At 42.7% G+C, this 20,332-nt stretch overlaps 1 protein-coding gene across 1 annotated transcript in view; it reads right to left on the bottom strand.

Annotated features, from left to right (window-relative positions):
• Positions 1 to 12,151: 12,151 nt before the first annotated feature.
• Positions 12,152 to 20,332, bottom strand: part of il17rb (interleukin 17 receptor B) — a 28,519-nt gene continuing 20,338 nt past the window's right edge. The window contains exons 10-12 of the mRNA XM_073072207.1: positions 18,645 to 18,704; positions 14,366 to 14,449; positions 12,152 to 13,508 (exon numbers count right to left, since the gene is read on the bottom strand). Coding sequence (XP_072928308.1) covers positions 12,784 to 13,508; positions 14,366 to 14,449; positions 18,645 to 18,704 — 869 coding nt within the window. The 3' untranslated portion in view covers positions 12,152 to 12,783. The remainder of the gene's footprint in view (positions 13,509 to 14,365; positions 14,450 to 18,644; positions 18,705 to 20,332) is intronic.

The following is a 20,332-nucleotide window of genomic DNA, read 5'->3' as shown; positions in this document are numbered from 1 at the left end:
AAATTAATGCAGTATTGTTCTACCCTCTTAACCCTGGCCAATTTTGTCCATAGACTGAATATCCATCCACCTGCTGCTCAAGTTTAGACATGATCTTGTGCTTGTATCTAAGCTGGTTGCAGCCAAACAAAAAAACTTTTTTTGCGTTCAGTGACACAGTTTGTTCAATAATTTTAACTAATTTTCCTCATTTAAAAACAAATATATTACGATTCTTCCTGAAGCATATATACACTCACATTTTTTCACATTACTCTCTGTAAGTTGCCTTCTGGATCACTTGCTTAACGTTTCAGCTTCTTTACAGCTCAGTTCCCCAAATTTCTGTGTTATCACTGGTACATGTGGATACATTACATTCTTTATCTCCAGGATTTTGATATACTGTATAAATAATTGAAGACAGTATTAATTTGTGTGGCACCCTATTAGCGACAGCCTGCCTTCCACAGGACTTAAAGGCGAGTGGTCCTGAGTCGAATCCAGCTGGCTCCTTGCACATTTATGTCTGTGCTGGGTTGAGTGTCAAGCTAGCAATTCTTTTGAAAATCAAGGCATACATCAGTGTGTCCCATCATATCAACTCTTAATTACATTCTGAAAATAAACTCTTCATTAAATGTGTCATCAAAATTTACCTGTCCTAAAACTAAATGAGGAATTTCAGCAAAATGCTGACAAGCAGATGTCAAGCCAATTGATGTGTCATTTTCAATCTTCCTACTTTCTTTTAAAACAATGGTGTTTCAGTCTTCCAACCTGTTTAGACTGCTTCATAATCCAAGGGATTTTTGAAGATCACCATAGGTACATCTTCCCTCTCTGAAGCCACCTCTTGTAGAAGCCCATTGTGGAGTCTTATCTGGTTCTGGAGAATTACCATCTTGTAGCGATGTGCTACACACAGCGCTGAAATAACGACACGCAATCGGTAAGTCCTCTCACCTGGGCCTACAAGAAAGTCTTGCAGCTGCAAACCCGAGACTGCGGTCCTGTAGTTCGGCATCTTGTCATATGCCTGCTGCGCCTCCGCCAGTGCCGCATAGTCCACCCCCAGAGACAGGGCCAGGATATCTGGTCTGGAGAGTGCGTCCACCACGATGTTGTCCTTTCCCAAGACATGCCGGATGTCCGTTGTGTACTCGGAGATGTAGGACAGATGTCGCTGCTGGCGAGCCGACCAGGGATCAGACACCTTCGTGAATGCGAAGGTCAACAGTTTGTGGTCCGTGAACGCGATGAATACCAGATTGCCAGATACAGTGCCAACAGCTCCCGGTCGAAAGCACTGTACTTGAGTTCAGGTGGTCGTAGGTGCTTGCTGAAGAATGCCAGGGGTTGCCAGCGCCCCCCGATGAGCTGCTCCAGCACCCCACCGACTGCTGTGTCGGACGCATCCACTGTGAGGGCGGTCAGAACGTCAGTTCTGGGGTGCACCAGCATCGCGGCATCTGCCAAGGCTTCCTTGGCTTTAACAAAAGCGGCCGCAGCCTCCTCGTCCCAAGTAATGTCCTTGCCTTTAGCCGACATCAGGGTGTACAAAGGGCGCATGATACGGGCTGCTGAGGGGAGGAACGGTGGTAGAAGTTCACCATACCAACGAACTCCTGCAGGCCTTTGACCGTGTTGGGCCGGGCAAAGTGGCGGATCGCGTTTACCTTGGCGGGCAGAGGTGTTGCCCCGTCTTTGGTAATCCTGTGGCCCAGGAAGTCGATGGTATCAAGACCAAACTGGCATTTGGCCGGGTTGATCGTGAAGCCGAAATCACGCAGGCGGGAGTAGAGCTGGCGGAGGTGGGACAGATGCTCCTGACAACTACTGCTGGCTATAAGGATGTCGTCCAAATAGATGAACACAAAGTCCAGGTCACGTCCCACCGCATCCATTAGCCGCTGGAACGTCTGTGCGGCATTCTTCAGGCCGAACAGCATTCGGAGGAACTCAAACAGGCCAAACGGGGTGATGAGAGCAGTTTTGGGGATGTCTTCAGGGTGCACCGGGATTTGATGGTACCCCCGGACGAGGTCTACTTTGGAAAAGATTCTTGCCCCGTGCAGGTTTGCTGCAAAGTCCTGTATGTGCGGCACGGGGTAGCGGTCTGGAGTTGTAGCCTCGTTCAGTCTGTGGTAGTCGCCACATGGTCTCCAATCCCCGGCTGCTTTCATGGAGGGGTGGTCCCTGGGTCAGGATGTGGTGCTGTACCCCGTGTCTGGGCATAGCTGTGGTGCCAGAATCGATGGAAAGTCTGCCAGGATTCTGGTGACTTCGTTGTCCAGCAGTGTGATGGAGTCCAGGTGTGGGGCCGGCAACTTGGCTTCACCCAGGGAGAACGTCTGGAAAGTCTCGGCATGTACCAGTCTTTTCCCTGGCAAGTCGACCAGCAGGCTGTGAGCTCACAAGAAGTCCGCCCCCAGGAGTGGTTGGGCCACCGCGGCCAGTGTGAAGCCCCACGTGAACTGGCTGGCGCCGAACTGCAGGTGCCGTAGGTCCGTATCGTGCTGCCGTTTGCGGCCCTCAGGATGGGTCCTGGCTTTCTGTTACGGGTGTCGTACCCCGTCGGGGGCAAGACGCTGATTTCCACTCCGGTGTCGACCAAGAAGCGGCGTCCCGACTGTCCCAGACGTACAAGAGGCTGTCCTGGTGGCCAGCGGCTATAGTCATTAGCGGCAGCTGGCCCTGGCCCTTGCAGGGTGGGCGACAACAGCAGGCTTCTGTGCCCCACCGCTGGTGGTAGAAACACCACTGTTCACTGTCCTCCTCACTCCTGCCTCTGTGTTGTGTGTACCCCCCTGCCGGGCCTGGTCTGGTCTGCTGTTGGGCGCGTGGCCTGGTAATCTGACCGACGGACGCCACGCTCCCTCTTGGCTTTCCACAGCACGTCTGCCTGGGCCGCCACCTTCCGGGGGTCGTTGAAATCTGCGTCGGTCAGCAGCAAATGTATGTCCTCGGGCAGTTGCTCTAGGAACACATGCTCAAACATGAGGCAGGGCTTGTGTCCGTCAGCCAGGGACAGCATCTCGTTCATCAATGCTGACGGCAGTCTGTCTCCCAAACCGTCCGGGTGAAGCAGGCGGGCACCCCGCTCACGCCGTGAGAGGCCAAAGGTCCCAATGAGCAGCGCTTTGAATGCTTCATATTTGCCGCCTTCTGGGAGCGACTGTATGAAATCCGCAACCTGGGCGGCCGTCTCCTGGTCAAGGGCGCTCACCACGTGGTAGTAACGCGTGGAATCAGAGGATATCTGCCGAAACTGGAACTGGGCTTCTGCTTGGCTAAACCACACGCGTGGTCGCAGTGTCCAGAAAGTCGGCAGTTTTAGCGAAACTGCGTGAACAGATGAAGAGTCGGTCATCTTTGGTCCAAATCCCGTTTGGACCGTCGGGGTTACCAATGTGGTGATGTACTACACACAGCGCTGAAATAATGACACGCAGTCAGTAAGTCGTTTCGAGACTAGTTTATTCAAACTTCGCAGTGCTGGCATTTAGTCCCTAGCGCCCACTCTCTCTGGGCAGAACTGACATCAGAGGTGCATTACCAAAGTCTCTCCCCGCACGCTGGCTATCTGAGCCGGTTTGCCTGCGCAGAAAGTGGGTCGCCACAAGCTTATATTTCTTTTAACTTCTCCAGTGTTTAGTCTTTGCAATATTAATTATTTCAGCTGCCTTATCCTCATTTGACCCTTGATTCTTCATTTTCTGGTATGTCTTTTGTGCCTTCTGCAGGGAAGTTAACATGTGTCTGAATTGGCCTTTCTATAATTTTGCTGTTTTTACTTCTTACAGAGTTGTAAAGGTTTCTAAAATTTGCTCTTCTGTCATCATTTCACCTTCTGTACCACTAGAGGGAGCTAGTATAGCCTATTTTTAAAAATTCACCCGTGAATTCCAGGAGAGAGACACTTTTTGGTCAGTTTGAAATTATTGATTTCATATAGAGTAATTGTAACAGAATAATTGAACTTCTGAATAAATCCGGAAAGCTGTAATATGCTAAATAAATGTAAACAGAAAGCAAATTGAACACAATAGCAACTGTTGTTGAAGTTTGCATATATGGCTTGATGCAAGACTATTTGTATAAGGGTTCCAAGATTTGACTAACAGATTTAGTTAACATGATAGTAAAATAAAGCATCCTCCATAATTTAAATAACCCATTGTTAGTTTGTTGTATCTTTATTTGAAAAAAAGAGAGCAAGGATAAAACAAAGTTTTACAGGCTAGTCAATTCAGCCTGTGGGAACACTCTTATAAATAGTAAAAAGAATTAATGGAAGCCATCAACAAAGGGCCAATAGCAGAGGACACTGATTTAAGGTTATGAGCAAAATAACCAAAGGTACGAGAGGTGATTGATAAGTTTGTGGCCTAAGGTGGAAGGAGTCAATTTTAGAAAACCTAGCACATTTATTTTTCAACATAGTCCCCTCCTACATTTACACACTTCGTCCAGCGGTCGTGGAGCATACGGATCTTGGACCTCCAGAAAGTGTCCGTGGCAGGGGTGATTGATAAGTTTGTGGCCTAAGGTAGAAGGAGATGAGTTATACAGCTTTCGTTACATGTACATGCAGTTCAACTCTGAGTGATTATGCAGAAAGTTTGAAGTTAATAACTCATAGTGGTGATTAATAAGTTTGCTGCCTAATGTAGAAGGAGATGAGTTATTAACTTCAAACTTCCAATTGACTCCTTCTATCTTAGGCCACGAACTTATCAATCACCCTTCGTAACATGAGAATTATTTTTGTGATGTGCGTATTTAGCATTACCTGATAAGGTGGTGAAAGCAGATTCAAAAATGGCTTTCAAGGGAAATGGACCAAAGGAAGTTAGATCATAACTTAATAGAAAATAGTCGCGGCCTTAGGGAAAGTGCAGAAGTTACATTGCTCTTGCAGAGAGCTGGATTCAAAGGGCAGAAAAGCCGTCTGTGTAGTCACCTTTGTGCGACTCCGCCTTACACGCTTGTATCGATTTCAGTAGAAAAATATGTAAAAATGTTTTAAAAATAACAGATGCATTTGTATGCAGAACCCTGAACACCTACGCTCGGTCCGCCAGAGAACGCAGGATCTCCCAGTGGCCACACATTTTAATTCCACGTCCTATTCCCATTCTGGTATGTCTATCCATGGCCTCCTCTACTGTCAAAATGAATCCAATCTCAGGTTGGAGGAACAACACCTTATATACCGGCTGGGTAGCCTCCAACCTGATAGCATGAACATTGACTTCTCTAACTTCCGTAAATGCCCCTCCTCCCCTTCTTACCCCATCCCTGACATATTTAGTTGTTTGTTTTTTTCTCTCTCTCTCTGCCCATCACTCTGCCTGTTCTCCATCTCCCTCTGTTGCTTCCCCCCCTCCCCGTCTCTTTCTCCCAAGGCCTCCCATCCCATGATCCTTTCCCTTCTCCAGCTCTGTATCACTTTCGCTGATCACCTTTCCAGCTCTTAGCTTCATCCCACCCCCTCCGGTCTTCTCCTATCATTTTGCATTTCCCCCTCCCCCCACTACTTTCAAATCTCTTACTATCTTTCCTTTCAGTTAGTCCTGACGAAGGGTCTCGGCCCAAAACGTCGACAGTGCTTCTCTTTATAGATGCTTCCTGGCCTGCTGTGTTCCACCAGCATTTTGTGTGTGTTGTTTGACCATATCTTATGTCTTTTTACTGAAATGAAGTTAAATTTCCTTTGGAAATGGTGTAGTCTACACTCAGTAGATTGACTCTTGGAATGTGCTGTGAAGAGCAGATTAAGTAGAATGAACCTGTTCTCAGTTGAGTTCAGAAGAATGAAAAGTGATCTGAAGTGGATTGACAAGCTGTTTTCTCGTGTTGGTTGAGTCTAGATCCAGGGGCCTTTGTCTGGCTGAACGTCAGCCATTTTGATGAGAAATTTCTGAGAAAAGACAGTTGTGTCTCTTTTGAATTGTCCACCCAGAAGGTTGTGAATATTCACTCATTGGCTATATTTAAGATTGAATTAAGGATTTCATTTCAGTAAGTTGGAGCTCAAGCAGGAAATGAAGTTGAGGTGGCAGGATTTCGGGGCCATGTGGCTTACTCTTTTTCCAATTTTTTGTGTTCTTTTGTTATCTACAAATTAATTCAAATACATGAAATCAAATAGTTAATAGAAATAAATGTGCTGTGTGTAAGATATTTAGACTTGATTTTAGTTTTACGTCATTCCCATGGTTTCACAACTTGATCACCTTTTTAAGAAATGTCCTTAAGGCTTTTTTTTTAGGTAATGTTCCAAGAATGGAACTGACATCCCAGAACAGGAAAGGATACATTTATTATTTAAGAATTTATTGAAAATATAAAACATTCTTGGGTGAGGTTAGTAAATTACTGACTAAGATCTGGTAATTTTGCACCCTGGGCATTTGGAGGACTCACCACAGTTAACAGCGACTGATGACGTCTCTTCGTATGGTGATGTTTGCAAGAAAATTGCAAAGTTCAGAGAGCAACTCAACCCAAACACCCTTCCCCTTTGTCATCAATATAGTTTGATCATTTATTTGTGAGTTTGTCTGAGTAATCTCTATGTAGATGAGAAATAATACAATCACTGTGCCAAATAGTTCAAATTTTACTGACTATTTACAATGAGAGACTGAGTCCTGGTATACTTAGCTAATAATGACAGCCCATTGAGGGATAGTAGAATTTTAAAAACGATTTAAGGTAATTCAGCAAGGAATAACTTTTTAGAAATTCAGAAAATAGGAATGGAAGTTGGTTATATGACTCTTTGAGACTGTTCCACCTTTTAATAGGATCTTGGCTGATCCCCTGTCTTAGTAGAGGATGTTTGGCGGCTCAGGCGAGAGAAGTGTGTGTTGCTGTCGGAGGCCTATGGAAGTCCGGAGAGAGAGCATAAAAGGAGCTGATTCGGGCAAGGCCAGTCCTTTTGGGCTGAGCATAAAAGGAGCTGATTCGGGCAAGGCCAGTCCTTTTGGGCTGTGCAGGCACGGAAAGTGTCAGCACTAGAGGCCTAGCTTCAACTGCAAAATAAAAGAAGGGTAGGCACAAGCAGAACAGCCATGGTTGAGTGGCCATTGTTGGAGTGTGCCAGTGATAGAATGGGAAGGCTTGGCTTAACAGGCTTTGGCAAGAACCAGCAAAGCCACAGTTAAGAAGAGGCAAGCCTTTTTCTTATTCTGTATAGCAGAGTCAGGATGGAATGCTCCTGTCAGATGTGGGAACTCAGGACACCTGACGGTTTCCCTGATGACTACATCTGCGGGAGTGCACCCAACTTCAGCGCCTGACCATCCACATCAAGAAGTTGGAGCTGGAGTTGGATGTGCAAACGTTTGTGCTCAGGATCATTCGGGAGGCGGAAGATATTATAGACTAGACGTTTAAAGAGGTGGTTACACCCAGAGTACAGGCATCGGACACTAGATGGGTGACCACCAGGAGAGGTAAGGGTATTAAGAGGTCAGTACAGGGTTCCCCTGTGGCTATTCTCCTCAGCAACAGCAGGAGATGGTGCAGGGGCAGGATTTCAAGTTCTTGGATCATTGGAGTCTTTTCTGGGGAAGGGGGTGACCTGTACAAGAGGGACAGTTTGCACCTGAACTGGAGGGGAACCAATATCCTAGCCAGTGGGTTTGCTGATACTACTTGGGAGAGTTTAAACTAGTTCTGCAGGGAAACCAGAGCCTCAGGTCAGTAAGGGAAGGATTGGACTAGATGCCAAGGAAAGTACTGAAAGGCAAAATCGAAATAACAGGTACGATGGGTCAGAAATTTTGGAAGTGCGTATATTTTAATGCTAGGAGTATTATGGATAAGGGTGATGAACTTGGATCAGTACATGGAACTACGCTGTTGTAGCCATTACTGAAACGTGGTTGAGAGAGGGGCAGGAATGGGTGATTAATGCAGCAGGTTACAAAGTTTTAGAAAAGATAGAGGAGGAGGTAAAAGAGAGGGGGAAGTTGCACTACTAACCAGGGACAATATCACAGGTGCACTCAGAGGAGACATAATAGAGGGGTCAGACACTTGAGTCCATTTGAGTGGAACTCAAGAATAGTAAGGGTGCAATGTCACTGATGGGATTGTACTGCAGACCCCCTAACAATCTCTGGAATAAGTAATCAGGTTAAGGAAATGTGTAAAAATAACAGTGTTGATGTAATGGGGGATTTCAACTTACCTGATATAAACTGGGAGCTTCTTAGGTGTAAGGGGTTTAGATGGTCTGGATTTGTTAAAGTGTTTCCAGGAAAGTTTCTTAAATCAATAAATAGATAATCCAATGAGAGAAGGGGCCATATTGGACCTGGTGTTGAGTAATAAGCCTGGCCAGGTGACTGACCTTTCAGTGGGTGAACATTTAGGGAACAGCGACCACAGCTCCTTATCCTTCAGGATAGCTATAGCTAAGAATAAATATCATCCTTGCAGGAGAGTTTTAAATTGAAGCAGGGCAAATTACCAGGGCATTAGGCAGGAACTAAGAAGCATTAATTGGGAACAGTTTTTTTTTACTCCAGCAAGTCCACATCAGACATGTGGAGGGTGTTTAAACATCAATTGCACAGAGTACAGGAAAGGTATGTTCCTGTTAGAAGAAGGACAGGGATGGAAAGAAAAAAAAGAACTTTGGCTGTCCAGAGAGGTGATGAATTTAGTCAGGAATAGTATGTAAAGCTTTGGAAGTCAACATCAAACGAAGCACACGAGGAGTATAAAGAAGCCAGAAAAGAAATAAAGAAGGTAACTAGGAAAGCCAGGAGGGGCCATGAAAAGTCCTTGGCAAGTTGGATTAAGGTGAATCCTGAGGCATTCTGTACATACATCAAGAGTAAAAAGATAACTATGGAGAGGGTCAGACCTCTCAAGGGTAAAGGAGGGAACATTTGCTTAGATACAAAGAATGTGAGTGAGGTACTTAATGAGTACTTTGTCTCAGTATTTACCAAGGAAAAGGATATGGAGGACCTGGAGATCAGTGCTGAGTGTATAAATACGTTGGCGCATTTGGAGGTCAAAGAGGAGGAAGTGTTGGAGTTCCTAATGAGTATTAAGATGGATAAGTCCCCAAGGCCTGATGAGATTTACCCCAGGTTATTGAAGGAGGCAAGAGACGAGATTGTTGGGCCCTTAACCGGTATCTTTGTGTCCTCTCTAACCACAGACTGATTAATGTTGCACCTCTATTTAAGAAGAGAACAAGGGAAAATCCTGGGAACTATAGACCAGAGAGTCTCATGTCATTTATGTGGAAATTGCTGGAGAAAATTCTTATGGATAGTATATATCAAGGAGATGGTGGTGGACTTTAGGAGATCTAGGCCCCATATGGAGCCAGTGATCATTAATGGAGAAGGTGTGGAGCAGGTTAAGACCTACAAGTATCTGGGAGTACAGTTAGACGAGAAGCTTGACTGGACTGCCAACACAGATGCCTTGTGCAGGAAGGCACAGAGTCGAATGTACTTCCTAAGAAGGTTGGCGTCATTCAATGTCTGTAGTGAGATGCTGAAGATGTTCTATAGGTCAGTTGTGGAGAGCGCCCTCTTCTTTGTGGTGGCGTGTTGGGGAGGAAGCATTAAGAAGAGGGACGCCTCTCGTCTTAATAAGCTGGTAAGGAAGGCGGGCTCTGTCGTGGGCAAAGTACTGGAGAGTTTAACATCGGTAGCTGAGCGAAGGGCGCTGAGTAGGCTACGGTCAATTATGGATAACTCTGAACATCCTCTACATAGCACCATCCAGAGACAGAGAAGCAGTTTCAGTGACAGGTTACTATCGATGCAATGCTCCTCAGACAGGATGAAGAGGTCAATACTCCCCAATGCCATTAGGCTTTACAATTCTACCGCCAGGACTTAAGAACTTTTTAAAAGCTATTATTAATGCTTTTTGAGACGGTAATTTAGATGCATATCATATTTTTTTTACTGAGTTAAGTATTGTATGTAATTAGTTTTGCTACAACAAGTGTATGGGACATTGGAAAAAAAAGTTGAATTTCCCCATGGGGATGAATAAAGTATCTATCTATCTATCTATATAAGCATTAGGGAGAGCCAGCATGACCTTATGCATGGCACGTCGTGCCTTACCAACTTAATGGAGCTTTTTGACAAGGTGACAAGAGGGATTAATGAGAGTAGGGCAGTGGATGTTGTCTACATGGAGTTCAGTAAGGCGTTTGTCAAAGTCCCTCATGGGAGGCTCATCCAGAATGTTAAGATGCATGGGATCCACAGTGAGCTGGTTGTTTGGATTCAGAACTGGCTTGCGCATAGAAGACAGGGTAGCAGTTGAAGAAACTTATTAAAGCTGGAGGTCTGTAGTTACTGGAGTTCCGCAGGGATCTTTGCTGGGACCTCTGCTGTTTGTGATGTATATAAGTGACCTGAATGAAAATGTAGATGGGTGGGTTAGAAAATTTGTGAATGATACCAAGATCAATGGAGTTGTGGAAAGCATGGGAGACTGGCAAAGAATACAGTACAATATAGATCAGTTGCAGATACAGGCAGAGAAATGGCAGATGGAGTTTAACCCAGATAAACATGAGGTGTTGCGCCTCAGTAGGGCAAATGCAAGGAGACAGTTAAGGGCACAGTCTTAAACAGTGTTGCTGAGCAGAGGGATCTTGGGATCTAGGTTCCTAGCTCCTTGAAAGTGGCCATGCAGGTCGATAAGATGGTTAAGAAGACTTAAAGGTTGCTTGCTTTTATTAGTTGAGGCACTGAGTTCAAAAGTCAGGAGGTTATCTTGCAACTTTATAAAACCCTGGTTTGGCCATATCTGGAGTATTGTGTTCAGTTCTGGTTGTCCTAATATAGGAAGGATGTTGAGACGTTGGAGAGGATGCAGAAGAGCTTTACCATGATACTGCCTGGTTTAGAGGGCATGTGCTATCAAGAGAGTTTGGATAAACTTGGGTTGTTTTCTCTGCAGTGCCAGAGGCCAAGGGTTATAAGATTATGAGAAGCACAGGATAAGAGTGGACGGAGAGTCTCTTTTTCCCAGGGTAGAAGTGTCTGATACCAGAGAGCATGCATTGAAGGTGAGAGGGGATAGGTCCAAGGGGGATATGAGGGATAAGTTTTTACTCAGAGTCTTGGACGCTTGGAATGTGCTGCTGGGTATAGTGGTAGAGGCAAATATTTTAGAGGCTTTTAAAACATTTGGATAGGCACATGGATGTAAGGGAGATGGAGGGATATGGACATGGTGCAGCTAGGAGGGATTAGTGTTTGGGTGTTTTTGATTTGCTTTTTAGCTGGTTCAGCACAACACTGTGGGCTGAATGGCCTGTACCTGTGCCATACTGTTTTATGTTCTAGTAACTCTCGGTACAATATTCCTTCTCTCCCTCTCTCCCTCTCTCTCTCTCTCTTCCCCCCCTCCCCCTCTCTCCCTCTCCCCCTCTCTCCCTCTCCCCCTCTCTCCCTCTCCCCCTCTCTCCCTCTCTCCCTCTCTCCCTCTCCCCCTCCCTCCCCCTCTCTCCCTCCCTCTGCCCCCCCCCAATGACCACGTGGGTTTCCTCCCACAGTCCAAAGACGTACCAATCGGTAGGTTAATTAGTCATTGTAAACTGTCCTGTGATTGGGACGGCAAAGCTCAAATGGCCTAAGTTCATAAAAGTTCTAACATATTAATAAGCTGTTCAGTGTGAAATTTGATTTTTCTCCTTTCCTTTTTTAAGTAGTGGGCAAATATTTGCCCTTCTCCAATCTGCAGGGTTGCAAATTCTCCACAATCTATGAAATTTAGGAAGATTTGAATCAATACACCTATTATTTTTAAGGCTGCTCTTTTAGGTACTGAAGAATGCAGATTTTCAAATCCCAGGGATTTATCAGCATTCTATGCCATTAATTTCCCCAGCACTATTTCTTTATTAGTAATAATGTTGCTTATTTCTTCCTTTTCATTAGACTTCTGACTTTTAGAAAAGAAAATTTAAAAAACAAATGTGTTTTAAAAGAGAGAGATGGAAAGAGAAAGGATGATAGGATACTAATAGTTTTTATATACAGTAATAGCTGTCTTGAGTTTTGCAGCTCTGTATAAAACAAGGAAAGGACATCATTTTTTTCTTGTGAATACTTATTAAGATTTGTGGTTAAGAGATACTTGTAATTCTAGGTACACAACAATCTCATTTAAAACCATGGTGTTACTTTACTGAAGTTAGCTAGATTTACACCAAATTGGCACTCTAATACACAGAAAACACCTGGCAAAATTTTCAGAAATTCATGATCTGTCTACTTCAAAATTTAAGAGAAAGTTAACATTTAAAGAAAACTCAAAACTCGTAGTAGAAATGGGGTTACAATATATAAACATCTGTATTATATATTATTTATATAAACTAAATTATACAACTGAAAAATTAGCTTAAAGCAGTGTACAACTACAACTTTTAAATTCAGCACTTCAAGTTGAGAACCCCATTTTATAAAGAAAAGCGAATTGGGGAACCTTGGCTTTATTAACAAGTGAAACAGTATAAAGATATAATACAATAGTTACAGTAAATCTTCAAAAAAGAATAGTTTGGTCTTGCTTGGTACATTCATTTCTGGGCATAAAATGGATGCCACAACCTTGGAGTTTTATCAAAAGGATATTTACTGAAATGGTTCTGGGATTGAGCTTTCACTATTGTCTTCTTTAGAACAGAATTGAAGAGATTTGGTGGATGTTTTAATAGAGTAAATACTGAGGTACAGTGTGACTTAAGCAAAGAGCCAGGATTTTTTGGTATGTATATAATCCACTTTATAACTAAGGGCAGGTGTTTTCAATATCAATCTGAAGATTTTCTGCACATTGCAATTTCAAACCCTCCACGGGATTCACAAATAGATTTGAAGTAGGTTGGACTTTCTGCCAGTCTATTAATTTCAAAATCACATCTTTCATCTTGTGATTAAATAAAATGTTGTAATTGAAATAAGGCCTCAGAGAAGAAGATTTACTTTGTACTTTATGTGAAGAATTGTGCAGATTTTTGAAAAGCTTATTTATGTCCTTTCCAAGGCAGTATTTCTCACATGGACTGTATATACCAGGTATATCTTTGGCAGAGCATATTGCATCAAAATAGACAATGCAGTACTTATGTAGATTAGAGTTACTTTGCAGATCACTACAAAATATATTTAAGGCAATAGAATACATGTCCTCTGAATAGCTCAATCTTTGATCTGTGGTTGTTTCACAACAAATGGCATCCCATTTCATTTTAGCACTTTTTGAGATGACAATAATGATTTTATCAGCTTTTTCCTTCTGAGCAGCAAGCCACTGAGCAGGGCCCATTTCAGCAATGCTCCTTCTTTGCCAAATATCGATGATTACCTTGATTCCATTGAAACTGTGCAGGAAATCAGCAAAAGCCAAGATAACATTTTGAAACTTTTCATTATCCGCTGCATAAATGATTAGGACTTTAACTGGTTGTAATGGCTCTGTAACGCTGGTGAATAAGAATTTCTCATTGGTTTTGCCTGTAAATGAGAGTTAAATTTAAACTGGTTAAAGAAATGCAAATTCAGATCACAATGAACATTGAACTTCCCTGCAGCTTTCAAATTTATTATGGATTTAGACAGTTTCATCCCAAATTATTTTATTCAAGATCTTTGTGAGAGTAAGCATTCGGCACAGACTAGAAGGGCCGAGATGGCCTGTTTCAGTGCTGTATTTGTTATATGGTTATATCTTTAAAAGAATACTTTATTGAACAACCATGTTGCCCCTAACTACATACTTAACTGACCTCAATAGCTTGTCAGCAAATCTACTTGGGCTCAGTACACATCATCTAAAAATTATATCACTAATGTGGGCAAGCTAGATGCAGCTCTCTGAACAAATGCTGCTTCTGAATAGTTCAAACTCTTCTTTTTGCTCTACACTCATGTGGTTTGATGTTAATCTTTCTGGGTCTTAGAAAAAGTTGCTGTCTGGTACTTATCTATCAGCCAGGAAGCAAGCAACCCTTACATTAATGCAATAGAGTTAAGAAAGGAGCTTCCAGGTATTCAGATTCATAATTTTGGTCATAGAAGTGATGGTAGAAACTGGGCAATGCCTTATGAAGTAAAATGTAGCTGAGGCAAAATGAAAACCTAATTATCAGGACCAATTTACACTAAACCTGATAGTAAGGACAGTAGGCAGACAGCTTCTGTAGCATGATGCCCCATGGGCAGTAATACCTTCTTATCATCATTTCATCTCTTATTCAGTTTGTTTCATTTCAAATTCAGTCTTAAATCTGAATATGTACTATTTTACTTAACACAAATAAAATGTTATAAAACGTAAACTGGATCTATTTAAAATAATGTAAATAACTTACCAAGCTTTTTAATTAGAAACACTCCAACTCCCAACATAATGAGGACCACACATATTCCAGTGATGTAAATAAAATATCTTGTGGCTGTATGTAAAGAAAAATTACAAATTCCATTACATCGCAGAAAGCCTTTGCACCTTGACAAATAATTTATTTTAGTTTACTTTCACTAGTAATTCTTCAGGTAATTTTGTGAGACTACTTCTGCTATAAAAATGGTAGCACTTAATGCAGAACAGTCACAACTCTAACCTGACCAATTCTCCAATTCAGGCAAATGTCATAAGCGATTTTCTGAAGTTAGCCCTATCGTTGTAAACTGGGAGACAGCACAAATGATGGCGAGCAGAACTTCTGGGAACAATTAATAACTGCAAAGAGGTGAAGTGATCTGGCATCAAGTCAGATTCTACGAGTTCCAAACTAAATCATCTATATTGCACTCCAAACGTAGCAAATTATATTGCTTTTTTTGGATTCATTTACATTAATTATTTCAGTAATAGGAATTGAAACGTATACATTATTGTTAGACATATCCCAGTCTCTCAGAGAGGGGATGAGTATTCCCAAAAGCAAATAAAATATTTGCATTGATCTTTGGCTAAATTTGCTAAATACTTTAACACACACAAAATGCTGAAGGAACTCAGCTGTTTAGGCACCACCTATGGAAATGAATAAACAGTCATCGTTTTGGGCTGAGATCTTTCTTCAGGACTGGAAAGGAAGGGAGAAGACACTGGGAAAAAATGTTGGGGGGGAGGGAAGGAGAATTATCTTAAAACATGATAGGTGAAGCCAGGTTGTGGAAAAGGTAAAGGGCTGGAGAAGAAGGAATCTTGAGAGGAGGGTGGACCATGCAAGAAAGGGAAGAAGGAGGGGCACTGGGGGGAGGTGATGCAAAGAGGTAAGAGGCCAGAGTGTGGAATAGAAGAAGTGGAAATGAGGAGGAAAAAAATTACCAGCAGGAGAAATCAATGTTCGTGCCATATGAATATGAGGGGTTAGCCCCTCCACCCAGAGTATGGCTTCATCGTAGCAAAAGAGGAGGTCATAGACCAACATGTTGGAATGGGAATGGTGATAGGAATTAAAATGGGTGCCCACTGGGAAATTCCACTTTTGGTGAACAGAGTGGATGTGCTCAACAAAGTGGACCCCCAACTTGTGTCAGGTCTCGCCAATGCAGTGTAGATCAATGCAAGGGAAGACCCTTCCCCTTCAGTCCTGAAGAAGGGTCTCGGCCAAAAACATTGATTTGTTTATTCATTTCCATAGATGCTGCCTGACCTGCTGAGTTCCTCCAGCATTTCACGTGTGTTACTCTGGATTTCCAGCATTTGTAGAATTCCCTTTTGGTTAATTTAATACTGTACTTTGTTTCCCAAGGCCCTGTTTCAACATGAAAGGAAAATATTTGTTTTGGGAGTAAGAAATTCTTCTACTGTTTCTTACTGCACCTCAGGTGCAGAATGACTAATAAAGTGAAGCAAATACAAGAGATTGCAATCCTGACAGCTTGCTGAGAATCAGCAGGCTGTGTGTGAGATCTTCAGATACTGGTTTAATGATATGATAAGACAGAGCAAGATAAGAAGAGCAAAACACGATAGTAATATAGAACAAAATATTTTTTGGGTACATGCCTGAATATTTGACCTACATATTATCTATTATTTTTCCCCCATTCTGTTTTAGCCTTGGTGTTGACTGAGCCACTGAAGAGTAGCCTGTTCTCATTTCTAAAACTGGAATTATCCTTCCCTAATAGCCCAGACATTAAATATATCACATACTGAAGTACTCAACCATCAAAGAGGAAAGTTAAAACTTCATCTAGTGCTTAAAAAGTGTGAGCTCAATTGAGCTTAATCAAAGTTTTCATCTCGTTTGTGATTGTACCTAAATCGTGGGCTGGTACGTTAGCTTATGCAATCACATCTGGAAACTTGATAACAGTTTCAGGCAGTTACGAAACATCAGCCCTGTCTACCTGTCAGTTGGGTGCTCATTCACCATGGGCACCCAGTTAACTATGACTTTCATCTGAGTACAAGTCACCAGATACTAGAAAATCAAATGGCGAATGGCATTTTCTTCTCTTCTGCCGAGAAGCTGGGCTCAGCTATATTTGGTAGGCAAAAGCATTTCCTTATCATTTATTCATTTGACTGATTTCTGAGTAGAATTCAGTCCTACAGAAGATGAGGAATGGAGCTCTCTTTTGCAGATACATTGACAACAGCCCTAACCCCACTCCCCCACCCCCACCAACTCACAGCCCTTTTCATTGTAGGTATAGCGCTGCTCTGGTTGCACAGATATCCTCTCAAAGAGGAAGAGTGAACACACCAGAGATCTAACTCGTGATCTGTGATCAGTTCACTGCTCCAACTCTGGATCTGGAACAATGGTGGAGCAGTGTGTTGACCTTTACATTTGGAGGTTTGTGCGTGTTTTGGAGGGAACTGATCATCATCCTCAGAAGTCCAACTATGCAGGAAATGAAAATCAAAACATCTGACAGGAAAAGTCCGAATTATAAACAGAAAATGCTGGAAATGCTCAGCAGGTAAGGCTGTAAAGGCAGAAGGAGAAAGTGTTACAGTTTCAGGTCACAGAGCCTTTGTCAGAGTATAGTAGGGCGTACGGCAAGGTTCAGGTCATCAATGCCCTACCTCATAAGGACACTAAATCACTAGGGTGCTATAGGGATTCACAGCCAGTCACTCCCAATGTTCAGTTAGCTCTGAGCAGCAGACTAGGAATGGTTAGTCTTGGTCAAAAACCATGTAGTTCAATGAGTTTACTTTTGTGGGCCTGGGTACTGTGATGGAAGATACAGAACATTTTATGTCACCTTTTTAGCAATGCTTTCCATCCACCAATAATGTTGAACTATTGTCCAAAGGGTTGAGGAAAGTAGCTGATTTAAAACAGGGTACGTTGTACTGAGATATGACTTTGAGAATGTGAAGAGGGTAACGGGTATGTGTAGAAGGGGTGGGCGAGGGGTAAGTGTAGCAAAATATGTAGACAGGACCAGGGAGAGAATATGTAATTGGTAAAGTGGAGGAGGTAGCTAAAATAAGATGCCAGACAGCATGTGGCAACCACAAAGAGGAACCTTGCGACCACAAGACAATGTGTTCGGCAAAGTATTTTGAGCTACATACCTGTTTCGAGTGTTTTGCTTGCGTCCATACCCATTCCAATTATTACGCTTGCGTCTATGCTTATTCCGAGTACTTTGCATGCTTAGCTATGCAAAAGCCAATCAATTGATGAATTTGAATCGGTAACCATATTTGAGAATGTAGTACTCTGCTTTTGGGTATAAATATGACCTTTGTAAACCGATAAATTGGGAGTTGGCTACCCGAAGTGCGTGGGGCTGCAAACTCCTCTGAATAAAAACCGTTTCAGAGGTAATTTCGTGTCTCTGGTGTTTTTCCTCAACTGAGCAGGTTAATAATTTCAGGTTGACAACTTGAACGATTGGATTGTTTGATGTCCGTTGAAATAAAATTTCTCAAGGGTCTTAATGCTACACTTAGTCAAGTAGTATCTCAACTGACACACCCATTAAGTAGTTTTCTCAGGACCCAAATAACTTATTGCCAGTTTAGCAAGACTCTGGACTTGGAAAATGTTATGAACAACCTGTAGTGCAATTGAAGCCCACCATCAGGTCTCTTGGTGTTGGGAGACCTTAAATTGGGAGACAAGCATTAAATTAGCAGAACAAAGACCTGGTTGTAATTGTTGTGGAACAACCTCTGTACAAATGGAACTTAAAGGTTCAATTTATGTCAGGAAAGCCAAAATTTAGCCCTGTTTGGTGACTTACGGGTTAGCATGGTTGCATGCACAATGGTTAAAATTAACTTATGTGCCATTGATAACTGAGAAATGTACACAAATTGATCCAGGTTCTGGGCTTGTATTCGCTGTGAACAGTCAGCAAAAGTGTCAGTTTTCAATTAGTAGTCTAATGTAAAATAATTCTTTGTTCATCACCTCTCCCCCACATCAATATCATAAATTGTGGCTGAGTTTGCAAAATTTTCAGGGCTGCTTCTCCACTGTTCCAACTTCATTCACAGAAGCAGAAGGACACTGGCAGACCAGAAGCAGATCTGAGTAAGTCCTAGTCATGAGTTCACCCGACCAGAACAACAATCTCTTCAGGCTTTTATTGGGCTTTTAAGTGTCAGAGAATACAATTTCTAATTCTTGTCAGAAAAGTTTAGATCATTAATTGTGTTGCTCTTACCATTGTTAGATTTCTCTTCAAGGCTTACTGCTCCATTAAGTAGGCTTGCTATTATGTTTTCTGGAAATAAAACCATTAAAATGACATGCATACTTCAGAAGGGAATCCAAGAATTTATCATTTTACAAAAAAAAGATGGAATCATTTTTTAATTAAAATTTTATAATTCCTGATTGGACCTTCCTGCTGAAGGGTCTTGGCCCAAAAAGTCAAATGTTCTCTTTTCCATGGATGCTGCCTGGCCTGCTGAGCTCCTCCAGCATTTTGTGTGTGTTACCTTTGATAAGTAAGATTTCTATTTGTAAGTGCCTGCTGCTTGTGAAACTGGTCATTATAGCTGCACTCAAGTATTTTGTTTCTGGGATCTCTTTTGTTTGAGATGTGTATGAATGATTTGGACAAAAATATAGGTGAGTTAATTAACAGATGACACACAAATTGTGGCATTGTGGTTAATGAGGAATGTTGTCAGACTGCAGCAGGATATAGACCAGTTAGAAATATGGGCAGAGAAATGGCAGATGGAATTTAATCCATACAAGTGTGAGGTCTTGAAATTTTGGTGGGTCAAATGTAAGAGGAAAGCATACTGTAAATGGCAGGATCCATAGGAGCTTTAAATACAGAAGGATCATAAGGGTAAGTTCACAGCTCCCTTGAAGAGGCAGCGCAAGTAGATAGAGTGCTAAAGGTGTTTGGCATTAGTTGAGTATATAAGTCAGGAAGTCGCATTGCAGCTGTATAAAATAATTAGGGCACATTTAGAATATTTGCAGTTCAGAGCAGGACATTAGAGTAAAGATGTCAAGGCTTTGGAGAATGTGCAGAAGCTGTTTATCAGATTGTTGCTGAATTGAGCTAGAGGGAGAGGTTGCACAAGCTTGAATTGTTTTTCACTCAACCTGGAATGCACTGTGAGGCAAAAATAGTGGTGTGACGAATGTACAGCAACTCTGAGGGGCCGAAGGGTACAAAGTCGCCCCCTCCTTTTTGAGAATTGCAAAATCGCTATTAATTTGGGTCTGGGACCCAGGAAATGAGAGAGAGACACGCAGAATCCACAAGGTTTGGAATGTGTCCTGGCCTCAGCGAAACAAAGCCACTGATAACGGCCATTGTCTCTTGGAGACGGAATTGTGTATTGAGTACTGTACTATTCATTGAAGCCCCTCAGGGGACGACAAGAGTGGGCTGGTTGAGGGATTGCATCATCCCAACCTGACTGACATCTGAGACCCCGTGAGTAAGGATAAAAGAGGGTCTGGGGAACAACCCCTTTAGACGCACCAGGAGAAACGCTAGAAATCCCGTGGTAGCGTTTAATAGCGACAGCCGGTGGGGGCTTGTGTGCGTCCTTCCCTTGCCTGGGATTGGCGGGCTCACCACGGAAGAACGGCTTTAGCTAAAGGAGAGGCCACAAGTGAAAGCCCACGACAACGAGACTCCTGACGGATCGAACTCATAAAGGTTGGAAAACCCGCAGGGTAACTGTTCCCATTCTATTCCTATTTCTCTCTCTCTCCAACAAAGTGCAACACAGCGACAACCAAAAGACAGCAGCTTGTGGAAGGAACTGCAGTGAACTGTACATTTCCATTGGACAATTCATTATCCCCTAGACAACGATAGAGCTTATTTCTTATTGATTATTATTATACCCGCACTTTTAGATTTAGTAATGACGACGT

Source organism: Hemitrygon akajei, chromosome 19 (assembly GCF_048418815.1).
Source record: "Hemitrygon akajei chromosome 19, sHemAka1.3, whole genome shotgun sequence".
NCBI classification, from domain to species: Eukaryota; Metazoa; Chordata; class Chondrichthyes; order Myliobatiformes; family Dasyatidae; genus Hemitrygon; species Hemitrygon akajei.
Note: the sequence above shows the minus strand (reverse complement) of the source record. Positions and strands in the feature narration are given on the sequence as shown.